General features: G+C 48.5%; 1 protein-coding gene across 2 annotated transcripts in view; it reads left to right on the forward strand.

Moving 5' to 3' along the window:
- Adcy3 (adenylate cyclase 3) overlaps positions 1–25,950 on the forward strand; it is a 103,296-nt gene that overhangs the window by 65,592 nt on the left and 11,754 nt on the right. The window contains exons 4-17 of one of the 2 annotated variants that reach the window (XM_017802160.2): positions 8,272–8,402; positions 8,905–9,016; positions 9,165–9,292; positions 10,454–10,612; positions 11,616–11,790; positions 13,347–13,475; positions 15,356–15,498; positions 15,637–15,798; positions 18,500–18,587; positions 19,352–19,468; positions 21,526–21,785; positions 22,045–22,110; positions 24,042–24,126; positions 24,883–25,041. In XM_017802160.2, coding sequence (XP_017657649.1) covers positions 8,272–8,402; positions 8,905–9,016; positions 9,165–9,292; positions 10,454–10,612; positions 11,616–11,790; positions 13,347–13,475; positions 15,356–15,498; positions 15,637–15,798; positions 18,500–18,587; positions 19,352–19,468; positions 21,526–21,785; positions 22,045–22,110; positions 24,042–24,126; positions 24,883–25,041 — 1,914 coding nt within the window. The remainder of the gene's footprint in view (positions 1–8,271; positions 8,403–8,904; positions 9,017–9,164; positions 9,293–10,453; positions 10,613–11,615; positions 11,791–13,346; positions 13,476–15,355; positions 15,499–15,636; positions 15,799–18,499; positions 18,588–19,351; positions 19,469–21,525; positions 21,786–22,044; positions 22,111–24,041; positions 24,127–24,882; positions 25,042–25,950) is intronic. The other variant, XM_008848650.3, reaches the window with a different exon arrangement.

Raw genomic sequence — 25,950 nt, forward strand, 5'->3', positions numbered from 1 at the left:
TTTCCCATTTCACCCTTCTCCTATGGTCCCACCTCTCTTGAGCTCCTTATTATTTTTATTTTATGTGTATGCGTGTATTGCCTGCATGTAGGTAAGTGCACCTGTGTTGTGCAAGGCCCATGGAAGACAGAAGAGGCTGTCAGATCCCCTGGAACTGGAGTTATGGACAGTTGTTAGCTGCCATGTGGGTGCTGGGATTTGAGCCTGAGTCTTTTGCAAGAACAGTGAGTGATCTTAACTGCTGAGCCATCTCGCCAGCCCCCCAGTGACCTTTTAAATGGCCTGGAAGCTCCAAAAATTTAGGTAACGGAAGACAGAGCAGGACATATTTACTGAATAATTGCAGATTTGCTCATGGTGGTGTGTATGTGTGTGTGTGTGTGTGTGTGTGTGTGTGTGTGTGTGTTCAAGTATACAGCACATATGTAAGACACACATGGCCATATGCATGGTCACATCCATCCTACAGACAAGCAGACTTCACATGCCTCAGGCAGACACTATATACTCACATACATGCAAACAGGGTCTTTGCACACATACAGGCACACACAGGCACACACACAGTCATACCTGGACACCTTTTCTTTTTCCACTCGTCTCTGCTTTCTTTCAAAGATGTTGTAGATACTTAGCTTCTCACCAGCGGAGTTCATTTATCTGAATCCCTCCTGGCCTCCTTGCTGTAATTAAGTCCTGAATGCCTCATCAGAGCATCAGCTGTAACAACTCAGGGCCCCTGGGAGCAATACTGGCCTCCTTCCTTCATCTCAGGCCTGAGCCTGCACAAGGCGAGGCCTGGCCTGAGTCACTGAGGAGAAGGGTCTTGACTGTTCCTCCTCAGGTGGTAGAGGTCTTATTGACCTTCCAGACACCTTCCACCTACCTGTTTACAGAGGTGACCCTGGCTCCTGTCAGGAAGCTGAGCATTCTGCCCAAGCTACTGTGGCCTCTTTTCCCAGGAACAGCCCCTGCTCCCGCTCTACCCCCACATTGCCAGCCTGCACTCCACACTAGGTTTACACACTGCCTAGGACAGGCATGAATGCTTCTCCCTCAGATCTGGGTGGGGTTTTGTTTTTGTTTTTTAAATTTGTTTTTAATATTTTATTTTTTTTATTTTATGTGTATGCGTGTATTGTCTGCATGTCAATAAGTGCACCCATGTCGTGCAATGCCTGTGGAGGTCAGAAGAGGCTGTTGGATCCCCTGGGACTGGAATTGTGGACAGTTGCTAGCTGCCATGTGGGTGCTGGGATTTGAACCCAGGTCTTCTGCAAGAACAACCAGTGTTCTTAACCACTGAGCCATCTTTCCAGCCCCTTGTTTTTTAAATTTATTTTTATTTTATGTGTATGAGTGTTTTGCCTGCATATATGTACAGGTACTTGTGCATGCAGTGTCCACAGAGGCCAGAAGAGAACGTTGTATCCTCTGGAACAGGAGTTATGGATGGTTACTAGTGTTCTTAGCCACTGAACCATCTCTCTAGCCCTATTTTGTTTTGTTTTGTTTTGTTTTGTTTTGTTTTGTTTTGTACTACCCAGAAAGCCTAGGGACTTCAATGGCTTATTTTTTCTCTCTGCAGATTTTATTTGGTCCTTTTCCCAAAGGGTCAGGGCCTTGATTTTTGTTCCCACTCTAACGATCAAGATAGGGCTGAGGAGGAATTTGGGATTAGCTGGCCTGTAATTTTTGTGCTGAACCCAATCTGAGAACCCCAGGCCTCGGCCTATAAAGCTTGGCTGATTCCCCTCCTCTGGGCCAGCCTTCCACCTCTAGCTCAACCCTCCTGCAGCCTTCTCACCAGGGTCCAGGAATGCGAGTTCATCACCTCCCAGGCCAGCATATTTTTTGAACTGTGACAAAAAATCCTTCCCCCATTAGAAGGCAGCCTACCTTACTAGCCTCTCAAGGGCCCTCCCAAGTCAGTCTCACTTGACTCTTTTCCACACCACAGGTTTCCTTAGGCTTGAGATGGGCTCCATGATCCCTGTCCTGCAAAACCCTCTCCTTTCCCAGCTGAGTCCCAATCCCACATGTCTGTCTTAGGGTCTTACTGGTCACTTCCTGATGACTGGAAGCTTGGTGTGTGCTGATTCTTCCTGGAGTAGGAGGTAGGTGGGCTGAGGACCATGGAAGGAGCAGATCCAGGGCCAAGCAGCTTGTTTAGGTGACCACTTTATGCTGTAAATGTATTTAGAATCTAATAACATTGCAAATGTCAGATATCTTCCCTCCAGAACTGATACCCTGTCCCTCCCCAGTTCTTTTCTCTCATAGTTGGTCTAGGGACTCAGGGATTATAACATGTCTCCTGCTTAAATGCCACTCTGTCCATTTTGCCAGATCATTCTGAAATAAAATCTGTATTAATCGTGGTCCCAGTGATACATACATGGCTTATAAATAACTCTATAGTTTTTGAAAAGTTTTCCTTCTGAAAGAGCTATTTATTTATATTTTATGTGTATGAGCATTTTGCCTGCATGTATGTGCACTATGTGTGTGCAATGCCCTCAGAGGCCAGAAGAGGGTGTTGGAACTCTAGTTACAGACAGTTGTGAATTGCCATGTGGGTGCTGGGAACTGAACCTGGGTCCTCTGCAAGAGCAGCCAGTGCTCTTCACCGCGGAGCCATTTCTCCAGCCCCTTCTGAAAGATTTCACACTTTGAATAACAACAACAAAAAGCCCAAGAATTGTACAGGTGAAGAGCAAAGCTTAGAAGTGCTTGCCGTGGGTGAAAGACCTCAGCAGCCTAACTGGCCAGGGAACTCTGCTCTGTCCCCAGAGCCTTGAATCATGAATCCACTCCTCTTCTCCCTGAGAAGAGACTTTTTTTTTTTTTTAACCTTCTATCCTTTTTTCATTCCTCATGTAGCCTAGACTGGCCTCAAACTTGTGTATGTGCACATGTGTTCTTTTGTGTGGAGGCCAGAGGATAACCTCAGGTGTCCTTGGGAATGCTGCCCATGTCTTTTGATTCAAGTTCTTTCATTAGCCTGAAGCTCACCAGTTACGCTAGGCTGACTGACTAGTGAGCTCCAGTAACCCTCCTGTCTCCACTTCTGCTGTGCTGGGACTACAGGTGTACACCACCACACCTAGCATTTTTATTTGGCTCTGGGGATCAAACTCAGGTCCTGATACTTGCAAGGCAACTGCTTTATTGACCTAGCCATCTCAACCCAAAGAGATTATTTTGATTTTTAAAATGCTTGGTCTCTTCAGCAAAGCTGCCCTTGCAGTTCATCATTACTATCCCAACATTTCTCCTCAACCTCCATCAGATGAATCTTGTGCTGGTTTTGATCATCAGATTAAAAAGTCACTTCAGGTAGTATTTCCTTATAGTCCCATCCTCTGGAAAATTTTCTACTGCCCAACTGAAAGTAACAGTCTAAGAGAGAAACAACCACAATAGGGTACTGTGGGTTGGAGAAGGCTGTCCTGGGAAAGGTGGCCACTCAGTGCCCACAGGTGCTGCTCCCGAAGGAGAGATAGCACGAAGGAAGCTGAAGTCTCAAGTTGTTGAGAATTCATGTCATGATGTATATAGTTAGTCATATGTATATTACATATCATTATTCAATGGATGTACTCATTGAATGTATTCAATATATGAATAGGTGTATAAGTATCAGTATCTGTGAATTATGATAGTCAATAAATGTAACTCATAGTGTTAGACTTCAAAATACCAAGAGTTTTAAAGTCGAAACAGTTGGGCAAATGGAAAGATAAATGGAAAAGAATAGCCATTTCTTCTTCTATGCCTCTGTGAGAACTCTAGTAGTCATAGCTGGCTAGTCTGGCCTATTCAACCTGGTGCCTAAAGGTGGTCTGCTGTTTCACCATGGCCACAAACGAAGTCTCCACAGAGTGGGTAGCAGGTCCTCTAATGCAAGGTGAACCCACATTGGAGTGGCTAGCCAGATCTAGCAAGGACTGGGTCCATGGAATGTTCTGGAAAGCTCAGTTCCCCAAGAAGTCCTACACTGTAAAGCAGAATTTGTCAGGTCTTACTCAATGAGACTTGTGCATTTCTTGAACCGTCATATCTGTAACAACAGTGTCCAATGCAGTTGAGAGAACGGGGGTGTGAGAAACACTTATGCATTCTAGGGGTCAGAGTGCTGGGTTCTAGTTGCTTTCTGAAGCTCTTGTATTTTGGACTCCAGGGAAGTCAGGGTTTGATCAGGGCCTTACAGCTTTTCACAGGACTGGATTAGACTCTGGTATTTTGAGGTCTGGGGAGTCCAAAGGGGCTTTGCTGGAGGGTTTTGCTGTGTTCTCAGAGCTCCGAGGCAGGTTAAAGAGGGAAAGAAAAGTCCAACTGAGCTCTGGCAGCTGGGTTTGCAGCACACTGCCTGGTGGGGAGATTTAGGTCAGTGTTATGACTTCCCTGAACCTTAGTTCCATGTCCATGCTGTGCTTACACACTGGGCAGGCTGTCCACATTCCTTGCGCCTCCAGAACATTCTAGTTTGTGTTCTGTTCCTGTCATAAACACCATGATCAAAAGCAACTTGGAGAGGAAAGGGTTTATTTCATCTTACAGGTTACAGCCTGTCATCAAGGGAAGCCAGGGCAGTTAGTTACTCAAGGCAGGAGCTTGAAGCAGAAACCCAGGGAGGAACACTGTTTACTGGCTTGCACCCAGACTCACATTCAGCTAACTTTTAAAAAATTTTTATTTTGGGGGAATTTCATACATGAGTATTGTCTTTGCATTATTTCTATCCCCCCTGCCAGGCTCCCACTAACTACTTCCATGTCCCCCAACTTCCTCTCAGTTTCTTGTCCTCTTCTTTGATTATTATTGCTACATATGCATACCTACATTTATAAATATAGTCTGCTGGGCTGATGGAGGAAATTCTTCAGTCGAGGTTCCCTCTTCCCAAGTGTGCCAAGTTGACATCCAAGGTTAGCCATCACACAGGCCTTTGCCACTTAGCACCTTATATGCACACAAGGCAGGACAAGGCAGTGAAATATGTTGGGGGTGGGAGGACTGAGGCTTGAATGTAAGGACCCTTCTTTATATCCCTTCATCATCCCGCCTGCATTAGAGAGCTCATGAGGGCTGGCCGAGGGACCAGGAGGGTTTTCTGCTGACCCTGACACATCCCACTAGAACTCAGCCTATAAACCTATGGCCACCCTGCAAGCCTAGAGGAAGATCACGCTATGCCTTTCTGAGATAGCTTCTGTCTAAACTCTCTCAGTCACACTTTGTAGATGACTTAAGACAGCTAGGATATGCTGAACATTTCCTGTGTGTCAGGCACTGTTTTAAGTGCTTTGTGTTAATGAGCCAGTTAGCCCTGTATTCCTACCTAGGAAACACAGCTCAGGGGATTTTTGGTGACTTGTCAGATATTACACAGGGAATATGGAACCATGGTCTTCGCCCTCCCTGCTCCTACCCCTGTGGATCTCAGTTTACCAGAGCAGTGTACTCATTCATACCCCACCCAGTGTAGGCTGGGACCTTGGGATGGCCAGTCTAGAGAGTCTCAGCTCCAGTGCTCACTGCTGCCTCCCACCTTCAGAATCCCCAGCTCCTTCTGCACCTCAGGACTCCCAGCAGCTCTCTTTAGGCTGCCTTCAGAATCCCCAGCTCCTTCTGCACCTCAGGACTCCCAGCAGCTCTCTTTAGGCTGCCCTAGTGGCTGACAGAACCCTGGCTCTGGTTTTTCCTGAAGACCCTCCAGAGGTTCATCCTTTCCCCAAGCTTTCTCCACAGTACCAGCTTTAGTTGGGTTCTGGGACAGGTCCCCAGGTCCCACCAGACACCATCCCGCCCCATTCTTTTGGCATCAGACCTCCTCTGACTCCACCCCACTGACAAGGGCTTGGGGGTGCCAAGCTGCAGGGTCATCTGAGTCTTACTTGATCTGCTAGGCTGCAGAGTTCTGGGAGACTCTCTGCTAATTCCCCTGACTCTGGTGGAGCCAGGGCAGGGCTCACTGGCTGTAATGATGCCATCACGAGGTTTTTTTAAACATTGGAAAAATAAAAGTAAAACTACTGGAAGCACTTCAGACTAGAGCCAGGCACCAGCTTTTGGTTTTCTGGCCACTGTGGAACCAGGTGCCTCATTAGACTTGGGCTAGGAACACAGAGCTTCTGAGCCCTGCCTGCCTTACTCTGCCTGTCAGCAACTGATCCTGTGACAGCACTCTGGCCTGGTCACAGGAGCTGTTCTGTCATAGGGGTGTTTGCTGCTGCCTTCCAGTGCTTGATATGCCTGTATTTTCATCACCTCTCTGCCCTTCTTTGTAGACCCTACTTCTTCCAGCTGGCCTGGCCTATTTTACTATCTGGTCATTTCCTTGTCAATCTCCATGCTATTTTGTCCCTTCACCTCTCACAGTTTTCATCTGATAAAACTTTAACGTGAGGTTCTTCCTCATGGTCCTTCTCCATCCCCATCCTCCCTCTCTGGGATGCAGGGACCCCTCTGATTTCCCACCCTTTGACACCTCATTCTGTTTCCTATCTCCTCTTTCCCTTCCCCTCAGTCACACCCTGGCTGTGGCTTCTGGAGCTACTGGAGCTACTGGTGTAGCCCCAACGTCTCTCTAAGCACTGCCTGCAGGCCGTCCCCTCGTGGACACTTCTTGGAGCTCCTCAGCCTTAGTGTATGTTTAACTACACTCCTGACTTGCCCTCATATCTGTTTCTGCTTCATGGTTCTGTATTTCAGCCACTGACACCAATCACCCAGATGCCCAAGCCACAGAGTAAGGTTTTTTGTTTTGTTTTGTTTTGTTTTTCTTCAGGAAAGAGTCAGATAGCAAGTATTTCTGGCTTTGAGGGCCATATGGTCTTTGTCACAACTACTCTACTCTTGGAGTGTGAAACAGAAACAATGCATAAACAAAAGTGTGGCTGGGTGCCAATAAAACTTTATGAAAGCAGACAGCAGCCACATTTGGCCCAGAGGCCAGTATGCTGACTCTCAATCTCTACCTATTACTGATTGTGTATTTCTGTTTCTGCTTCCACTAAAATTCTTTCAGTTCCCTGAACCGGAGGAGCTTTTCTTGTGCCTCTGCCTTGGTTATGTGGCCCTCTCAGGAAGGCCTTTGTTACACTGACTTCAAGACTTTCCCCATCTCTGCTTCTGGGAAGGCCTCTGGGTGTCCCCTGCCATATTTGGTGTGTTCACCCCTTCCTCTTTCCTTACATAGCCTTCTGCTTCCTGCTCTGGTAACATCCATGGTCTCCATCCTCAGCAAGCTGCCTCCATTCTCAACATGGTGGGGCACAAATGTCACAGTGCACTGCACTGGGGTTTCTCACCTGTGTCCTCTTGAGATCCTAGGCTCAGGTAGAATTCTTGCTGGCTTTGGAATTCTTGGTACCCAGTGTGCCACAAGTCTTCAGTCAAGTTGAATCCGAATTGGGGATTGCTCTGTGAGGCTTTGGTGGGTGACATGTAAAGTACACAGCAGTGAGGGACAGGTTTAGTGGTAGACGCAGGAATGGTCACACTTCCTTTTTCAAAAATTTATTTATTTTTATTTTATGTGTCTGAGTGTTTTGCCTGCATGTATGTACGTTCACAACATTCGTACAATGCTTATGGAGGTCAGAAGACATTGAATCCCCTGGAACTGGAGTTACAGATGATTGTTAACCTCTATGTGGGTGCTGGGAATCAAAACCCTGTCCTCTGCAAGAGGAGCTAGTGATCTTAACTTCTGAGCCATCTCTCCAGCCCCAGTACTACATTTCTTTTAAAAAAATATTTTATTATTTTATGTGTATGGGTGTTTTGCCTACAAGTATGTAAGTGTACCACATTCATGCAGTACACATGGAGGCCAGAAGGGGGCATCAGATCCTTTGAAATTGGAGTTATAGACAGTTGTTAGCTGCCATATGGTGCTAGGAAATAAGCCTGGATTCTCTCCAAGAGTAACAAGCGCTCTTAACTGCTGACCCATCTCTCCCGCCCATGGTCACACTCCTTATGGAAAGGGGAGCATGCTGAGCTAGCTAGAGTTCCTCTATTATATTTCTGACTCCTGCCAGTGATCTGCAGGGCAGTCATGATGTTGAGCCTTGTCAGGGCAAGAAGCAAAAAGCTGCCTGTCCTGGGCCCTGGCTGTTGGGGACTTTGTGTAAGATGGTATAGTTCATGGTTGACACCTGTCACCAGGATCAGAGGTTCTTTCCCAAAGTGTCTGAATGTGGTCCTGTAGGAGGGAATGCAGGCTCTGCTTCCCCTCTAACCTTGTCCTTCTCCTCACAGGAGAACCTTATGCTTTCCATCCTGCCCAAGCATGTGGCTGATGAGATGTTGAAGGACATGAAGAAAGATGAGAGCCAGAAGGACCAGCAGCAGTTCAACACCATGTACATGTACCGGCATGAGAACGTCAGGTGTGCTGGCCCAGAGGCCTGAGCCCTAAAAATAGGATAGGCCAGGGAGGCACATGTCCTCATGGGATCTGCTGAGCACTGTGGGGTTTGATTTTCCCAGGGGCTGGGGGCAAGGCCACCCTGTAGTGAGTGCCTCACTGGGCACCTTGGTTCCCCTGACTTCTCAGCCCTATGGGAGGATCCATACTGGAAGACATTGGGGTAGAAGAGTGCTTTAGCCTGCATCTAACCCATCGTTGAATTAAAGTCACCTGGAGTGGGATGGGACTCCTCTGAGGTCACCCAGCCATTCAGGGCCAACTCTGAGACTAGAACTATGGCCCCTGATTCTAGAAAGATCTTTAGCCAGGAGAAGCTTTGCTGAGGATAAGCTGCAGTGGCCAGGCCCTGCCACGGTCTCATTGTACTAGGCTTGAGCAAGACCTTTCTTTGCTGGCAAGACTGGGTGATGGAGTTAGCACTCTCTGGGATCTTACCACCTACGGTCTCCCTCCTTTTGCAGCATCCTGTTTGCAGATATTGTGGGTTTCACCCAGCTGTCCTCTGCCTGCAGTGCCCAGGAGCTCGTAAAACTACTCAACGAGCTCTTTGCCCGCTTTGACAAGCTGGCGGCTGTAAGTACCCAACACACCAGCTCTTCTGCTGCTCTGTTCCTCAGACCTCGGTCCCTAGGCTTCAGACCTTCCCTGGCTCCTTGATTTGCCCCACATGGCCTTTCTGGCTTCAGGGGCCAGGAGCTCAGGCCATGTTCTGCCCTTTCAGAAATACCACCAGCTGCGGATCAAGATCCTGGGAGACTGTTACTACTGCATCTGTGGGCTGCCGGACTACCGGGAGGACCATGCTGTGTGCTCCATCCTCATGGGCCTCGCCATGGTGGAGGCCATCTCGTAAGTGAATGCCTCTGGGAGGGTGGGGTGGCTACACACGCAGCACTGGGGAAGAACTATTTGAGATGTGGAGTAAGGCTCAGTTCCAGTCCTGGGAAGTTAGGACTCACAGCTGAGGGATTAGCGAGACTCCACAGCCTCTGGGACATGTTTCTTCAGCCTTTGGTCATGACATTTTTCTTTCTTTTTTTTTCTGCTGTTAGTAGGAGTTGGGAAGTTCATCATTCTACCTCCATTGTTGGAGAATCTCCTCTGTGGATTTCTCCATCTTTTTCCCCACTGTTTTATCATCATGACCCACCTCTCTGAAGCAGATCAGTTCAGGGTCTGCCCTCCAGGTCACGGTTAAGGAACTGCTGAGTCCCATGCTACAGGGGTGACAGATGGGATGGGAACCTAGCTTCTGTTCCAGCCCATGCTCTGCCTCCACCGGTGGGCTTGAGGGTAGTGAACTCCCTTCCCCTCACTCCTGCCCCTTGTTGCTGTCCCACATGGAGACCCCTGGGAGAGCGGTTCCTCAGTAGACTTGGTGGGTGATGGTCCAGGGCGAGATCAAGCACAGAGCGGAAAAGGAAGTTGTCAGGAGGTCTCTCCCTTCAGGGACCGCACCTGGGCTATCCACCACTCACCCTGCCTCTGGGACCACTATGCATTCTTATCATCTCCCAGGTTGAAGCCCCCCCCTCGCCCCCAGTGTCCTTCCTTCCTCCCATGGGGCTGTAGGTTAGGACTAGAAACCTCAGCTTTGCCTCCCACCTTGTAGGCAAATTTCTGGATTTTGTTTTCTCTCTTCTTGGAGTTCTCAAGCAAGAAACTGTTTGCTGTGAGTTTGTTCATCTCTGTGTCTGCATCATGCAGAATGCACCAGACACAAACTCATTGAAGCATTAACTGCATGAATGAACGAATGTCGAAAGAGAGGACTAGGTGGTCCCTTGAGGGAATGAGGGATGTCCCCCATTCCTGTCATCACGGAATCTGGATTCTGGCCTGCCTTAACCCCAGCACAGGGCACTTAGCTCAGACAGGCAGAAAGCCAAAGAGGGTTCCTTCAGCCCAGAGGAGGAAAGCTCATTGAGAGTTCCACCCAAGAAGGCAAGGGCTGCTGGGCACCTCACAGAGCCCATGCATTACCTGTCTCTACCTCTCTGTGTCTGGCAGGTATGTGCGGGAGAAGACCAAGACGGGAGTGGACATGCGTGTGGGGGTACACACAGGCACTGTGCTAGGTGGCGTCCTGGGCCAGAAACGGTGGCAGTATGATGTGTGGTCCACTGATGTCACTGTGGCTAACAAGATGGAGGCTGGAGGTATTCCAGGGTGAGTGCTACTTCCAAGGGGGCAGGTGTAAGGTTCAAGGCAGAAGACCATCTCTACTCCCAGGGCCGTGGCTCTAATGAGGGGACCTAGAGACCCTTCTCTCTCAGGAGGAGTGTTTCAGTGCCTCAGTGGTCTAGTTCATTCCTGTTACTGTGATAAAACACTCCGACCAAAAGTAGCTTGAGGAGGAAAGGGCTTATTTGGCTTACACTTCCAGGTTGCAATCCACCATGAAATCAGAGTAGGAACTCAAGTAGGAATTGAAGTAGAAACCCTGGAGGACTGCAGCTTACTGGCTTGTTCTCTGTTCTCCGGCTTGCTAGCTGGCTCATGCTCAGCTACCTTTCTTATATAGCCCAGACTCACCTGCCTAGGGTGATGTCACTCACAGAGGGTTGGGCACTCCCATATTAATCAAAATAGTCCCTTAAGACACGGTCACAGGCCAGTCTGATCTGGGAAATTCCTCAATTGAGGTTCCCTCTTCCCAAGTGAAGAGGATGTATCAAGTTGATAATAAAAACTAACCAGCACATCTTGCCTCTGACTACAGTGACTCTTTTGGATGCCTATCATTGGACAGGCTGCAGGATTGCCTGGCCAGCCTTCCTGCCCTTGGAGCTTCATTAGAGACCATTCCAGTTTTCTCCTCAGTGACTCTGAGTGGGCCATAGTCCCCTGTGGCAGCAGGAGATGCAAGGCAGGGATAATCAGATCCTTAGAGTCGAGAGCTGGCATTTACATTCTGTGTCTCACTTGACCTGCTTAAGAGCCAGGAGGGAAAATTGTATTCCTAAGAATCCAACACTGAGGCTCAGGGCTGTGGGTGCTCTGCTGCCCACACAGCTAGTTAGCAGCAGTCTGCTGTTCCCTTGGCCTCTGCCCAGTGTGTTCTGGAGTCACCAGTTCCAGCATCAGTTGGTGCTATGTTGTCTCCTGGCTGTCCCTTGGGAAATCGAGGGCTGCCTCTGGCTCATGCTTAGAGTGTCTTGCTGTACTGCAGGCGAGTGCACATCTCTCAGAGCACCATGGACTGCCTGAAAGGGGAGTTTGACGTGGAGCCTGGTGATGGGGGCAGCCGCTGTGATTACCTAGAGGAGAAGGGCATCGAAACCTACCTCATCATTGCCTCCAAGCCAGAGGTGAAGAAAACTGCCCAGAATGGTCTCAATGGCTCGGTGAGTCCCCTATCCAATCCCAGTAGCGAATTGGAAAGAAAAGATATAGAAAAGAGCAATTAGCAATTACAGGTGTTGTGCACCTGTAATCCTACCACATGAGAGGCTGAAGCAGGACTTCAAGGCTAGCCTGGGCTACCCTGTCTCAAAAAATAAATTTAAAGAGTGATTATAGAGGAGTTGGCTTGTGATTGACCATATGAGAGGCAGATGGATGTGGAAAATGAATCTGAGCCCCATATCACTAGGTCCAGCGGTGGTGTCTTTCAGAAAGTGGTTCTGGGCAGGTTGGAGTTAAGAGGACTGTAAAGACAACATCCAGAGTTGTGGGTGTGGCTGAAGCCAGTGGGAGAGATACTAGGCAGGTGAGGCTGGTCATCAAGAAAGAGGGAAGTCAAGGCGGGGCGGGGGAGGTTTCCCAGTGTAAATAGAGAAGAACAGACAGAAATAGCAGAGCCATCATGTGGGCCTGCACTGGGTCTGGTCCCTGTACTGTGTCCCCCACATTCTCCCCTCTGCATATCCTGCTCCAGCAGTGTTGGCCTCCTGGCTGTTACATCCTGGGAGCACAGCCTCCTGTAGGACCTTTGCAGTGAGCCATTACTTTTTCTTGGATCTCTTTCTCTCTCTCTCTCTCTCTCTCTCTCTCTCTCTCTCTCTCTCTCTCTCTCTCTCTCTCTCTCCCTCCCTCCCTCCTCCCCCCCCGCCCAGTATCTTACTATATGGCCCTGGCTGGCCTGGGACTGGCTATGTAGACCAGATTGGCTACAACCTCACCGCTCTGCCCGTCTAGGGCCCCCGGCCCTGGCTGGCCTGGAACTGGCTATGTAGACCAGATTGGCTCGACCTTCAGCGATCTGCCTGCCTGTGCCAAGTACTGGGATTAAAAGCACGCACCCCCACACCTGGCCCTCCTTTGTTTCTGAAACATTCTTTCAGGTCTATTGTTTCAGCCATCTTATGAGTAACACCCTCCCCTGCCTGCCCTCTTTATGACCAGACTCCCCAACAACCCCTACACCCACTTTCCTACTTCCCTTCCACTTTCCTGTGACTGCTTTTTCTATATTTTTCTATTATCTATTCTTCCTCAAGAGACTGTTGATGAGAATGTGAGCTCCAACAGGGCAGGAAATTTTGTCTCTACTCAACAGATACTTCTTAACTGAATGAGGAAACTGTTCCCCAGTTACAGTGTTTAACTCTCTACCAAGGACAAACATTAATCAAGGGTTTGTGGAGGTTATTCAGACTTGATAGGACGCCCACAAAACAAACTTTAGGGAGTCACTGTCATTGGGTTACTGTCTTAGAAATTGGAGCAATTAGGTCTTTACTTTGTTTAGAAGACTATTAGTAGTAGAAGTTGATACTAGAAAATGACAGCATTTAAAAATGAACATTGGGGAGGATGAGCTGAGTAATGAAATTTCTAGGTCAGCAAGGCTTCTGTAAATCTAGGGGGAGATTTTAGAACCACAGTAGAACAGTCATAGGCTGCAGTGGGTAGTGGGCAGTGTTTGGGGGGACCCGATGATGGCTCTTTTCTGCTGCAGGCCCTGCCAAATGGAGCCCCAATGTCCTCCAAGCCCAGCTCCCCTGCCCTTATTGAGACCAAGGAACCCAATGGGAGCACCCATGCCAGCGGCTCCATGTCGGAGGAGGCTGAGGAGCAGGAGGCCCAGGTGGGTGTGGGGCTAGGGCATGGAGTGGGGAGCAGTAGGTCGCTGCAGTGGGAGCCCATGTTGGGAGGGGGAGGATTGACCACTAGCCCAGGCTTTGCTTCTTTTCACCAACATGAGCATAGTTAGATAGTGTAACTATTACATGGGATAAGAGAGGATAAAGGGCAAACAAACTCCCTAGGCCCCATTAGCTGGGGTGGCCCAGTCTTGTAGATTCAGGATCTGTGAGGATTCTCCAGGATGTGAGCCTGTTTGGGAGAGATACTTTGGGAACTAGACACTCCCCTCTCAGTAGGTCATACCCCATGAGTTCCATACACAGAGAAGCCAGAAGTAAGGACTGGTCTGTCTGCGCCCCCAAAGGATGAGGCACTTTCTAAAAAACAACCAAGAACCACACATTACTAGGGAGCCTATCGAACATGTCCACTGACAAAGGTGATCTCTGCTTTAGTCCAGACTGGGAGCTGGTGGCAGGGCTGTCAGTCTCCTGGTGCAAGTCACAGGAGTTGTCCTTAAGGCCTTTAGACACTGTAGAAAGTAGACAGGATTCCATGGAAGCTGGCTTTTCCTTGAGTACCCATTCAGTTGCTTGTTCTTAGTGTGATTTTCTTTCTTTTTTAAAAAATATTTTATTATTTTTTTTTGTGTATGTGTGTATTGCCTGCATGTAGGTAAGTACACCCGTGTTGTGCAAAACCCGCAGAAGATAGAAGAGGCCATCAGATCCCCTGGAACTGGAGTTACAGACAGTTGTTAGCTGCCATGTGGGTGCTGGGATTCGAATCTGGGTCTTCTGGAAGAACAGCCAGTGTTCTTAAACGTTGAGCCATCTCTCCAGCCCCTTCTTTTATTTATTATTTTTATTTTATGTGTGTGGGTGTATTGCCTGCATGCATGTAAGTATATCCATGTCATGCAGTGCCCTTGGAGGTTAGAAAAAGGTATCAGATCCCCTAGAACTAGAGTTACAGATGATTGTAAACTGTGGGTACTGGGACTCGAACTTGGGTCCTCTGCAAGAGCAGCCCGTGCTCTTAACTTCTGAGGCATCTCTCCAACCCCCTTAGTGTGGTTTTCTTGATAGAAAGTGGACCTGCAGATTTCACGTTGCTTGCTTCTGACATGGCTTAAGCAGCCTGAGACTCTTTATATCCTCAGTATTGATGGTGTCGCTCAGATCTAGTATAGGCACTGTGGACAGAGGCTCTTAGTACAGACCAGGCCATTCACAGCATGTTACAGACGAGACACATGGGTCTGAGAACACAGCTTATTTGGGGTCAAGCAGCCAGCAGTTGAGCTTCAGACCAGAAGTCTCGGCTCTGGTTTCAAATATGCTTTCAGACTCCTGGACGCAGCTGAGAGGCCTGGGCTGTTACCATTTGGCCTGATGGCTTGTGATCCCATCCTGGCTTCGGTTTTAGGGTTGCTGCTTCTCTTTTGTGATGGGGAATAAAATAGTGGATGCCCCAGCTCTGCCAAGTGTAACTGATGCCTGGAGCCCCAGGGTGGGAGGTTACTCATGCCCTCAGCAATGCCCATAGCTAGGGCTTCTTGTGAGACTCACATCCCCATCCAGCAGCAGGATGTCCCAGGATCATGCTACCCCAATTCAGGACATGTCTTGGATTCTGAGTCTGCCTGAGAGCCAAGCTGAGGGTCCCCATGGCATGGCTGTTCGTGTTAGCTTCTATTAGGGGCTCAGGGAGGACCACAGGACTAGAGCTTTGCGTCTATACCCCAGCAGAATGGAGCCTCGGAAGAGGGATTGGTCCACAGAAGTGCAACCTCTTCTGTTCCCTTCCTCTTCCCTGCTAGTCTTCCCTACATCCTCTCCCTACACTGTGCCCTACTGACTCTGCCTCCCTGGCTTCCAGGCCGACAACCCCTCGTTCCCCAACCCCCGCCGCAGGCTGCGCCTCCAGGACCTGGCAGACCGTGTGGTGGATGCCTCTGAGGATGAGCACGAGCTCAATCAGCTGCTCAACGAGGCCTTGCTGGAGCGGGAATCTGCCCAGGTGTAAGTGGCCACTATTGAGGCCCCAGTTGCCACTCCTCACTGGCCCTTACTCAGTACAGGAAACAGTCATCTGAAGAGGCCCTGTCCCAGCAAGCTGTGGCAGGTGTGACATGTGCTTACAGGGCTGTTCCATGGCAGGGTGAAGAAGAGAAACACCTTCCTCCTGACCATGCGGTTCATGGACCCTGAGATGGAAACACGCTACTCTGTGGAGAAGGAGAAGCAGAGCGGGGCCGCCTTCAGCTGCTCCTGTGTCGTCCTGTTCTGCACAGCTATGGTGGAGATCCTCATTGACCCCTGGTGAGGATAGATGGGGTAGGGCTGACAGGCCAGGAGGAGATGGGCTTGAGGCTCCCCAGGTGATAGCACTGTCTGTGAAAAACCAGCACTGTAGCCTTGTTTTTGATCAACGACTCTTTCTCATCTTAAACCTACATGATTGCACAACAGTGCTAACACCTGAGTGCTAGCAGGGCTAGGAGAGCTTGGGACAGGTGCATCCAGGATGGAGAAAGTGGCTGGGTATTCCTAGAGAAGTTCCAGGGACAAGAGTGCAGCTATCACCTCAGCCTTATTCACTAAGGCCACACTGCCTTTTCTTTTTTGGTTCATCTTAGTAAAACTAGATTTTAGGCCCTGGACACAGACTGATGCCAGCAACAGGTCCTCTAAGGAAAGGCAGGGCATCCCAAAGTCCTTGCTCAGCAGTGGAAGCGCCACTTGAAGGATGACTGTCACCCTCCTGCCCTTAAGGGACTACTGAGCATCTCCTTTAAGCAGAGACTCCTATCTCCCATCAGAAAGCAGAGTGTGTGGAGCCCTGCTTGGATTAGTTTGGGACTTTGCTGGGCATGGTGGTGCATGCCTTTATTCCCGGCACTTGGGAAGCAGAGAAAGGAGGATCTCTGTGAGATCAAGGCTAGCCTGGTAAACATAGCAAGTTCCAGATCAGCCAGGGGTATAGGGAAGCCCTGTCTCAAAAGACCATAAAAAAACCTGGCTACATCACCTCAGTTTCCATTGGCAGGATGGTGGCAAGTCCCTGAAGGAGCCCAGAGCACCAGTTTGCTCATGTGACAAAGGAGGATACCCACCCTACACAGCTCTGAAGAGCAGAGCCATTCAGTTTATAAATGTGTTATACCTGGGGATATAGTGGTGACCAGAACAAATTCCTGCTCTTGTGTTGCTTGCATTCTCACAAGGGGAGACAGGCACAAACATTTAAGTAACTAAAGTATGTGTGCAGGGGTGAAAGTAAAATAAAGAAGGGAAGGGGCTGGAGAGATGGCTCAGAGATTAAGAACACTGGTTGTTCTTGCAGAAGACCCAGGTTCAAATCCCAGCACCCACATGGCAGCTAACAACTGTCCATAACTCCAGTCCCAGAGGATCCGACAGCCTCTTCTGACCTCCGCAAGGCATTGCACGACACGGGTGCACTTACCTACATGCGGACAATACATGCATACACATAAAATTAAAAATATTTTTTTTTTAAATTTAAAGATAAGAGAAATAGGTGTGGAGTGCAGTGGGGGATGGTGCTGGAGAGTTCAGACCTTATTGACAAGGTGCTATGTCAGTAGAGTCCTCAAGGGGTGGGGAGAGCCTTGAGCTGTCTGGGGACACTTGTCTTGGGCACAAATGTAGAGGCAGTAGTAGTGTGCCAAGCATCTCCAGGCATATAATGAAGGGTCAATGCTGGTAGACAGGGTGCTGAGGGACAGTGGGGAGAGGTAGGGTAGAGAGTGAGAGTCTTAGAGATGGAGCCAGAGTGCAGCTCATAGTCTGAAAAGCAGGGGCTGCAGGAAGGACGCAGGTAGAGGAAGCCCCTGTTGGGCATTTATTTAAGATGGATCTTTCTGGCTGTGTTGAGAACTGAGTTTAGTGTGCAAGAGTGGAACCCGAGATAAGTGACAATGGCAGTGACCCAGACAACCACAGGATGGCTTGGGCCATGCTGAAGTTAGAGAACGTGAGGATAAGGGGTTGGACCATGGATTTTATTGCAGAATGACTGGATTCTGAGCTGGCAGGATTCAGTGGCAGATTTGTTGCAGGGTGTGAAAGAGCAAAGCCAAGGTTTTTTATTTGAGTAACTGGCAGGATGGAGTTGTATTAACCAAGGAGGAGAACATTGGGAGAGGAGGGGTAGAATGGCAAAGATTGGGAATTTGAGTTGCCTGTGTGGTACTGTCCATGAGGTGGCTGTGTTATATAACTTGGGGCCCAGGGAGAGGCTGGGGCTGGTGGTACAAACCTGAGAGTCATCCACACAGTGCACCAGGAGTATAGACTTGCTAATATCATTAAGGGAGAGTGGGCAGGAGAAGTGGGTCAAGGCCTGAGCTGTGTGTATAGATGAGGTGACAAATTACCACAGGGACCAAAAAGATTCTGAAAACCAAGTGAGAAAATGTTTCAAGGAGAGTTAAGAGGTGACCTCGAATTGGACACTGGATTAGCAATGTGGAGGTTTCTGGGGCTCTTGGTAAGAGTGTTCTCCATGGAGGAGTGAAATAGGAATAGGTGTGAGTGAGGGAATTGGAGCAGCAGATATCCCAGAGTGAGTGGGAAGAAGTGGACACGTTCACTGTGGCTCTGTGTAAAGAATGCCTCAGCAGCTAAGCATGACTCCTATACTTTGCTCTGTACTGTTTCCCTCCCAGCTATATCACCAATGCTCATTCCTAAGGATTCCTTCCCAAGCTGTTATTGTACTATTTTCAGGGCATCTTTGACCCTCCTACCTCTGGAAAAAAAGTCTCAGTGGTCTGTTAAGAGCTGGAAGGTGGCACATTTCCAGGCTCTGCCCTGCCAGCCCTCCTCTTGACCAGAGCCTCACATCCTGTTCTGCTGAACCAGCAGTAATGGTTCCCTGGCACCACATGGAACTTGCCAGTCACCAGCTTGTGCCTTGCTTGTCCCTGGTCTCTCCAAGCCCGTGACTCTCACTCTTCCCCTTGGCCCTTCCTCAGTCATCTTTTCTCTGCCACAGGCTCATGACAAACTACGTGACCTTTGTGGTTGGGGAGGTACTGCTCCTGATCCTGACCATCTGCTCACTGGCTGCCATCTTTCCTAGGGTAAGAGACATTCTTCAGTTGAGCTCAGAAACTTCTGGGAGAGAGTAACATTCTTTGTGTAAATGATGGATTTAGGCTCCCTGAAAATCTTGATGGACCCGTCTGTGGGCATCATTCAGGCATCCATCCATCCATCTATCTATCCATACTTCCATCCATCCATCCATCCATCCATCCATCCATCCACCAATCCATCCATTTTATGGCAACTGGGCACCCTGTGGTCTGAGACCTTGTGCTGTGGCATGTGTGAGTAAGCAGGTTGGATAAAGAGTACCTGGGTAGGAAGGTGGATTGACTTTGTAAAGGGCCGTAAAAGCCAGTCTAAAGGAATTAATACTTCTTCTCCAGGCACTAGGGTGCCAGGCAGTTTTTTTTTTTTTTTTATCAGAATGACAGAGGAAAAGCAGTGTTTTAGGAAAATCCTGCAGGACTCTTGCCAGGTAACCTGACCCAGGAAAAGAGGTGGCTAGGTAAATGACTGGTCTTAATGTTGTTCCCTGCCCTGGCCTTGCCTCTGGGAGATGGAGAGTGGGCCCTGCTGGCTGGTGCTACCCACATGTCCTGGATGATCAGTGTGTCTGCTTATCCTGGAGGCCTGGGGCTATACCTGTACCCCAAGGTCCTGCACTCTTGTATCCTCTCCCTGTCAGTTTCAGTGAACCATAGGCAAAGTGCAAAGAGCACAGGAGCAGGAGTCATGAGCAGTCATATCTGCAACATATAATCCGAGGCTCAAGCCCTTGAAATCCCATTTCTTGTAGGCCTTTCCTAAGAAGCTTGTGGCCTTTTCATCTTGGATCGACCGGACACGCTGGGCCAGGAACACCTGGGCCATGTTAGCCATTTTCATTCTAGTCATGACCAATGTTGTGGACGTGGTGAGTGCGTGCTTCCTTGTTGGAGGGATGCCCAAACCCAGGGGAGAAGCCCTGTGCACTGTTAGCATGGGCAGTTTGCCAGTCCATCCCTCTGCCAGCAGATATACATTTAAGGTGATTTAATTTGGCACTGGTCATCTCTGCCAGGTGGAAAGGGTCTTCTTGTGGGTATCCAGGGACCCTCTGAGACTGACTTGGTTTTTTGCAGCTATTCCCTCTCCCAGAGTCCAATCTGCTAGGTATATCAGTATCTGCTGTTTCATATGAAGGAATTAAGGCTCAGAAACAGCCAATCAATACCAAAGTCAAGAATTGAAGTGGTTCTAGAGGCTGGGAGATAGCTCAGTCAGTAAAATGCTCAGGACCTGAGTTGGATCCCCAAAACCCATGTTTTTTTAAAAAAGCCAGATGTTAGCTAGGCATGGTGGTGCACGCCTTTAATCCCAGCACTCGGGAGACAGAGGCAGGAGGATTTCTGTAAATTCAAGGCCAGCCTGGTCTATATAGTGAGTTCCAGGCCAGCTGGGGCTGCAGGGAGACCCTGTCTCAAAAAAGAGCCCCCCCCCCAAAAAAAAAGCCAGATGTTGTGTGTGTTTATAATCCCAGTGCTGGGGATACAAAGGCAGGTGGAACTCTGGGGATCACCGACCAGCCAGCTTAGCTAGTTGAGAATTCCAGACCAATGAGAGACCCTGTCTTTGTTTTTCAGGCAGATAACACCTGAGGAATGACACAGGAGGTTGTGCTCTGGCCTCCAGAAACATATGCATACTTGTGTATGCACATTGGCACACACACACACACACACACACACACACACACACACACCAGATCTAAGTTGTCTTCCTCCATATGTCACTGCTTAAGGGGCAGAATACGCATGAGCATTCATGGGTTGTGTTCGTTGCAGTGTCTAGTGTTGGGTATCCCCTGGGGCTGGGGAGGTGAACCTGTACCCTCAAGAAATCCTCTTGTTTACATTCCTAGAGCTGAGCAGGAACGCAGTTTCACTGAGCCCAGTTAGCTCAGGGGAGACAAGATCATTTGTTCTCTGTTCTCAGTTCATGGAGAGCTAAGGTCCCATGAGAAGGCAGCCGGATGCCTTGTCCGGGCAAAGGGACAGGAGCTGGAGGCCTAGATCTGTTGCTTTGAAGCACTGAGTGCTTAGAACTATCATTAAAGATTCCTCGAATCTGGATAGTACTGTGTGCACTCCCTTAAGTCCTTTTCTCAAGTATGTTCTTAGAGTATTTTCTATACTTTAACAATTTAAGCACAGGAGTAAAATCGGCCTACAGACTTACTCTGGAAATAATAAAGGTGAAAAAGTGCTAGGGCTACAACTCCTGGGTAAGAATTTAGGGACTCCAGGCAGAGCATGCCCATGGGTTGTATGGTGTCCAACATACATGCCCTAATCCCTTGTATCAAAACACATGTGAAGCTGGCACCCAGGTCTGAGGGCCTGTGCAGGGGTGAAAAAATAGGGGCACAAAGATCCTGCATGCCTGAGCGTTATATGCCAAGACCTTGCCCCATACCCAGGTGAGCTGCAAGTTACACAGAAAGATTTGGTCAGTTTATGGATGCATCCTCTGTTGACTCTACTGGGCCAGCAGTGAAATCACTAAACAGAGTCCAGAAGGTAGTGAGATCCCTGGTGGCAGTTTGGGGTGGATTGGCTGTCTCCACAGAGATTCCGACTGGCCCCACAGCTGCTCCCGCAGCAACAGTGCAATGTGAAAAGCATGTTGAACCAGAAGCATAGAGATCTGACTCCAGGGCCTCGTTTGACACTTGCTGATTATCTCAGAGTTTTCTATGCACCAGGTGCATTGCTAACAATACTCAGTGAATTTTTCTGAACATCAGATGAGATTGTAGCAAAGCTCTTGATAGCAGTTTCAAGCTTGTAGTCTTACTCCCCAATAAACTTCCCTTCTGTCTTGGTGTTTCTAGGGAACAGTGGGGGGTGTGGCTGTCATGGTTCAGCCCCTTCTGACCTGCTACTGCTGTTCCTTTGTGCCCCTCTCCCTTACAATGGTCCTGGTCTCCAGCTTAGCTGTCTCCAATACTACATGGGACCCTACAATGGGACAGCTGGGATAGAGCTGGATGGTGGCTGTCTGGAGAACCCCAAGTATTACAACTACGTTGCTGTGCTGTCCCTCATCGCCACCATCATGCTAGTGCAGGTCAGCCACATGGTGAAGCTGACGCTCATGCTACTCGTCACTGGCGCGGTGACTGCCATCAACCTCTATGCCTGGTGTCCCGTCTTTGATGAATACGACCACAAACGCTTTCAGGAACATGAGTAAGAGGAAGCCTGAATGAGGATCTGCATGGTCTCCTTTCTCCCCTTGTCCCCATTACAAGGTCATGGGCCTGTGTTGTGGTAGCTTTCTACCTCAGGGTCCTCAAAGGAACAAATGGGGAACAGGGTTCAGGGCTTCTCACAAACATGCCATTGGTAGGGACAGTTCCTTTTCATCTTGGAACACCTCAGTGTTTGGCTGAGGCATCATCCTCTTAGATCCAGGCATGGCCTAAGTGTGCTGTTATCTATTCAACAGCTCTCCTATGGTGGCTTTAGAGAAGATGCAGGTATTTTCTACCCCAGGGCTCAATGGCACTGACAGGTAAGTGTCACTGTGTTCCTCCCCTTGTCTGCATGTGCAGTCCTTCTTATAGACAGAGAATACAACAGGATGACACCTCAGGATCTCACTCTTCCAAAGACATGTGGTCTCAGGTATACAGGTTAGAGGGGCTGCATGTGTTTCTCTGGGAGGGCTGGACAGAGGCTGTGTGAGTTCAGCCAGCACTTGAACACCCGGGCCTCTCCTGCATCGAAAACAGGGACGCTTGACAGCAGAGCATTGCGGGTGGAGGGCAGGTGTGGAGGCTGGAGCAGGGCAGTGTGGCTGAGGGCAGGTGTGGAGGCTGGAGCAGAGGAAGACTGCCAAGTCGGTGACAGTGGTGTTTAACTGGCTGGTACAATAGACAGGTGACAGGAGAATGAGGAAAGAGCGCCAAGCTGGAATTCAGACGTGGTTCCACTGCAGTCAGTACTCCCCTCTGGAGTAAGAGGCAAGTCAGTTTTCTGAGTCTGAGGAGGACATTGAACTAGAAGTTCTCTAAGGCACTATCTAACTTGAAAGTTTTAGAATTTCCGACTTTAAAGTAAGCATTAAAAAAAAAAAAGATACTACTCAATGGAGGATAGGTGAGAGACTTGAATAGGCTCCTCATAAAATAAGTCTAAATGGACACTAATAAAAGGGCATTTAGATAATCAAAGAAATGAAGATTAGGGGCTGGAGAGATGGCTCAGCAATTAAGAACATTTGCTGCTCTTCCAGAGGACCTGGGTTCAAGTCCCAGCACCCACATGGCAGCTAACAGCCACCTGTAACTCCAGTTTCAGGGGATCCAGTGCCCTCTTCTGGCCTTTGTGTGCATTGCATGACATGGGTGCACTTACATACATGCAGGCAAGACACTTGTACACATAAAAATAAAAAAATCAAATATTTTAAAAAGATGCAAATTAAAGTCATAAAAAATGTTATTATATACTTGCCAATTTGGCAACATTTTTATAAGTTCAGTGATAACTCATGCTCCTGGTGGTGGTATAAACTGTTATAACCATTTTAGAAAACAATTCAGATTTATTTAGTAAAGTTGAAAGTAAGCCTATGAGGCTGGGTATATAGCTTAGTTGGTGGAGTGCTTGCCACCCATGCACAAAGCCTTGGATTAGCTCCTCAGCACTGCATAAACCCAGAATGGTGGTGCACACATGTAATCCTAACACTCAGGAGGTAGAGGCAGGAGGATCAAGAGTTCAGAATCATCTTCAGCTATATCATGAGTTCAAGAGATCCTGTCTCAAGAAGCACTCTTCCCCTGAAATAAATCTATGACCCAGAAATGCCATTTCTACATGCGACACATCTTGGGAAAGTTCATGTATACACACACACACACACACACATCCCAAAAAATACATACAAGAATGTCTCTAGCAGCAATGTTCACAATATACACAAAATCTAAACAGAAGCTACCAAATGACATCTCTGATAAATGGATATATAAATTGTCTCTTCATATGGTAGTACAGTGTACAGTGATGGAAGTTAACTGTGACTCTACACAGAAATATGACCAAAGTTAGGGGAAAATCCATGGTAAGATTGTGACCTGGTCCCACTACTATGGAGTCGCAACATTATGGTGTTAGTCTCCTTTATCCAAAATCTTACAGTTAGTAGCTACTTCTTAGTAGCTGCGTCAGGTGCTGTGGCAATTACTAAGCATCTAAGGAGCAGCCCTAATGTGAACAGCATGTGTAGTCAGAAGGGGCTGGAGGGCTGCTGGAGCTTCAAAGCCCAATGGCCTAAAAAATTCCAGTCCTGGGTGCCTGTGTGTGTGTCTGTTTTTATGTTAAAGGGTCTGGGGAGGGGGTCTGGGAAGCTTCTGAGGCCCAGTACATTCTAGTGAGAAGAATGAGTCCCTTCTGGGGGGCAGGGGCTCTGCTTCAGTTGCATTCCTGTCTGCCCAGCAGGCTGTCCCTGATGCCTTCTAAGTACTCAATGACAGTGATGATGTTCATCATGATGCTGAGCTTTTACTACTTCTCCCGCCACGTGAGTGCCACGCAGCATCCTCTTCTCATGTGCCCTACCCTGCTAACGCCTCCCAACAAGCTATCCCCAGGACCCACCCAGGCTCCTAAGAAAGGTTCCTTCACCTTGCATGGCATGTGGAAGGCACTGGTTTTTCTGTGTTCTGGTTTCTTCCTCAGTAATATAAAGATACTTCTTCCTCTGACCTCCAGGAAGTTCAAAGAAGCACTGGAGGGTGAATATTCCTTAGGCAGGACTCATGACTGCTGCCCTCACCCTGACATGGGGGGGTCAGTGACGCACTGACCAGAGTCAGAAAAGAACGGAAAGGCACCAAAGAAGTTTGTGTAAAAGGAACTAGTATCCATATGAGGACTGTGTTAGCTTGGGTGCCCCCGAGTGGTTTTCCAGGGAAAGTACAGCCTCCCCAAGCCACTTCACCATGCAGCTGCTAGAAATGGGAACGTCACTCTGGGCTGAGAGATCCTTCTCTGCTCTTCCCCAAGACCTGCAAACTAAAGTTAGGTCACAGGAGAGCCCTATACATAGGGAAGGCCTCTTAGGCCTCTGCTGTAATGAGGTCTGGGTCCTCACTGCAGCTGTGGGGTGACATTTGATGAGATAAAACCCTCAGGCTCTTTCCTTGCCCTTTAGCCATCTTCCTTCCAGTTTTTCCATGTGCAGCCCTGCCATTCCAATCCCCATTTTTCATTTTTCCACCAACAATTGGCTTTAGAGCATACACCTTGCCTGTCTTGTCTATACCTGTATCTGTAGGTGGAAAAACTGGCTCGGACACTGTTCCTGTGGAAGATTGAGGTCCATGACCAGAAAGAACGTGTGTATGAGATGCGACGATGGAACGAGGCCTTAGTCACCAACATGTTGCCCGAGCATGTTGCACGCCATTTCCTGGGGTCCAAGAAGAGAGATGAGGTGAGGGATGGGGCCTAGAGCCATGGAGCCCATTGTCTTCATCTGCTCCTCCTTCCAAGGAGGGCCCAAGTCTTCTCAGAACTGGCGTTGGAAGTCCAAGTAGGGCTGAACCTAACCAGCAACAATATTAGCAAGAAAACTTCCCAAGCCTCTTCTAAAGGACACTGCTCTGGACAGTGCTTATGTATGCTGCATCTCTGGGGCCATAGCACCCATTCTATGGATCTGCCCTTCTCAAACCAAGGTGGATAAAGGCACCACTGAACTTCCCTGAAAACGTTCCTCATGGCTGGGCTGCTCCACGAGCTAGGAAATCAACTTTTCATTTATTCATAGTGGGAATTAGCTGTTTGCTAATTATTCAAAGTTGGGCTCAGAAAGCTGAATGCAGACACCACTTGTGAGGAACACAGATTGGTTTCCCTAGCATGGCATCTCATCAGGCAGCCATCCCTCAAGTGCTTGGGTCCTGCTTTAAAAAAAAACACTTTATTTGTATGTGTGTGATATATGCGTACATATATAAATCTTCATGTGTGTTCATGCATATGGAGGTCCCAGATTAACACTGTTTTCCTCCTTTGCTTTCCACCTTATAAACTGAGGATCTTCTAGGGCTCACTGTTTCTGTTCGTCTCTCTAGCTAGCTTGCCTGCCTGGGGGATCCTTGGGCTCTACCTCCTGTACAGGATTACAAATGGGATGCCCACCTGGCCTGGCTTTTTTTTTTTTTTAAAGAAACACTTCATTACAACAGCATTGACATATTCAATAACAATTTCCAGAGCTAAGATGCATCTCTTTCAAAATTGGCTGTAAATTTTTAGGTTTAAAACAGTTATACAATATTGTACTCAGTATAAACCCTGTAAGACATAAAACTGAATGAGGTTTTACCCTCTAAAGAAG

The sequence above is a fragment of the Nannospalax galili genome, unplaced genomic scaffold, assembly GCF_000622305.1.
Source record: "Nannospalax galili isolate Female #2095 unplaced genomic scaffold, S.galili_v1.0 scaffold1191, whole genome shotgun sequence".
Lineage (NCBI taxonomy): Eukaryota > Metazoa > Chordata > Mammalia > Rodentia > Spalacidae > Nannospalax > Nannospalax galili.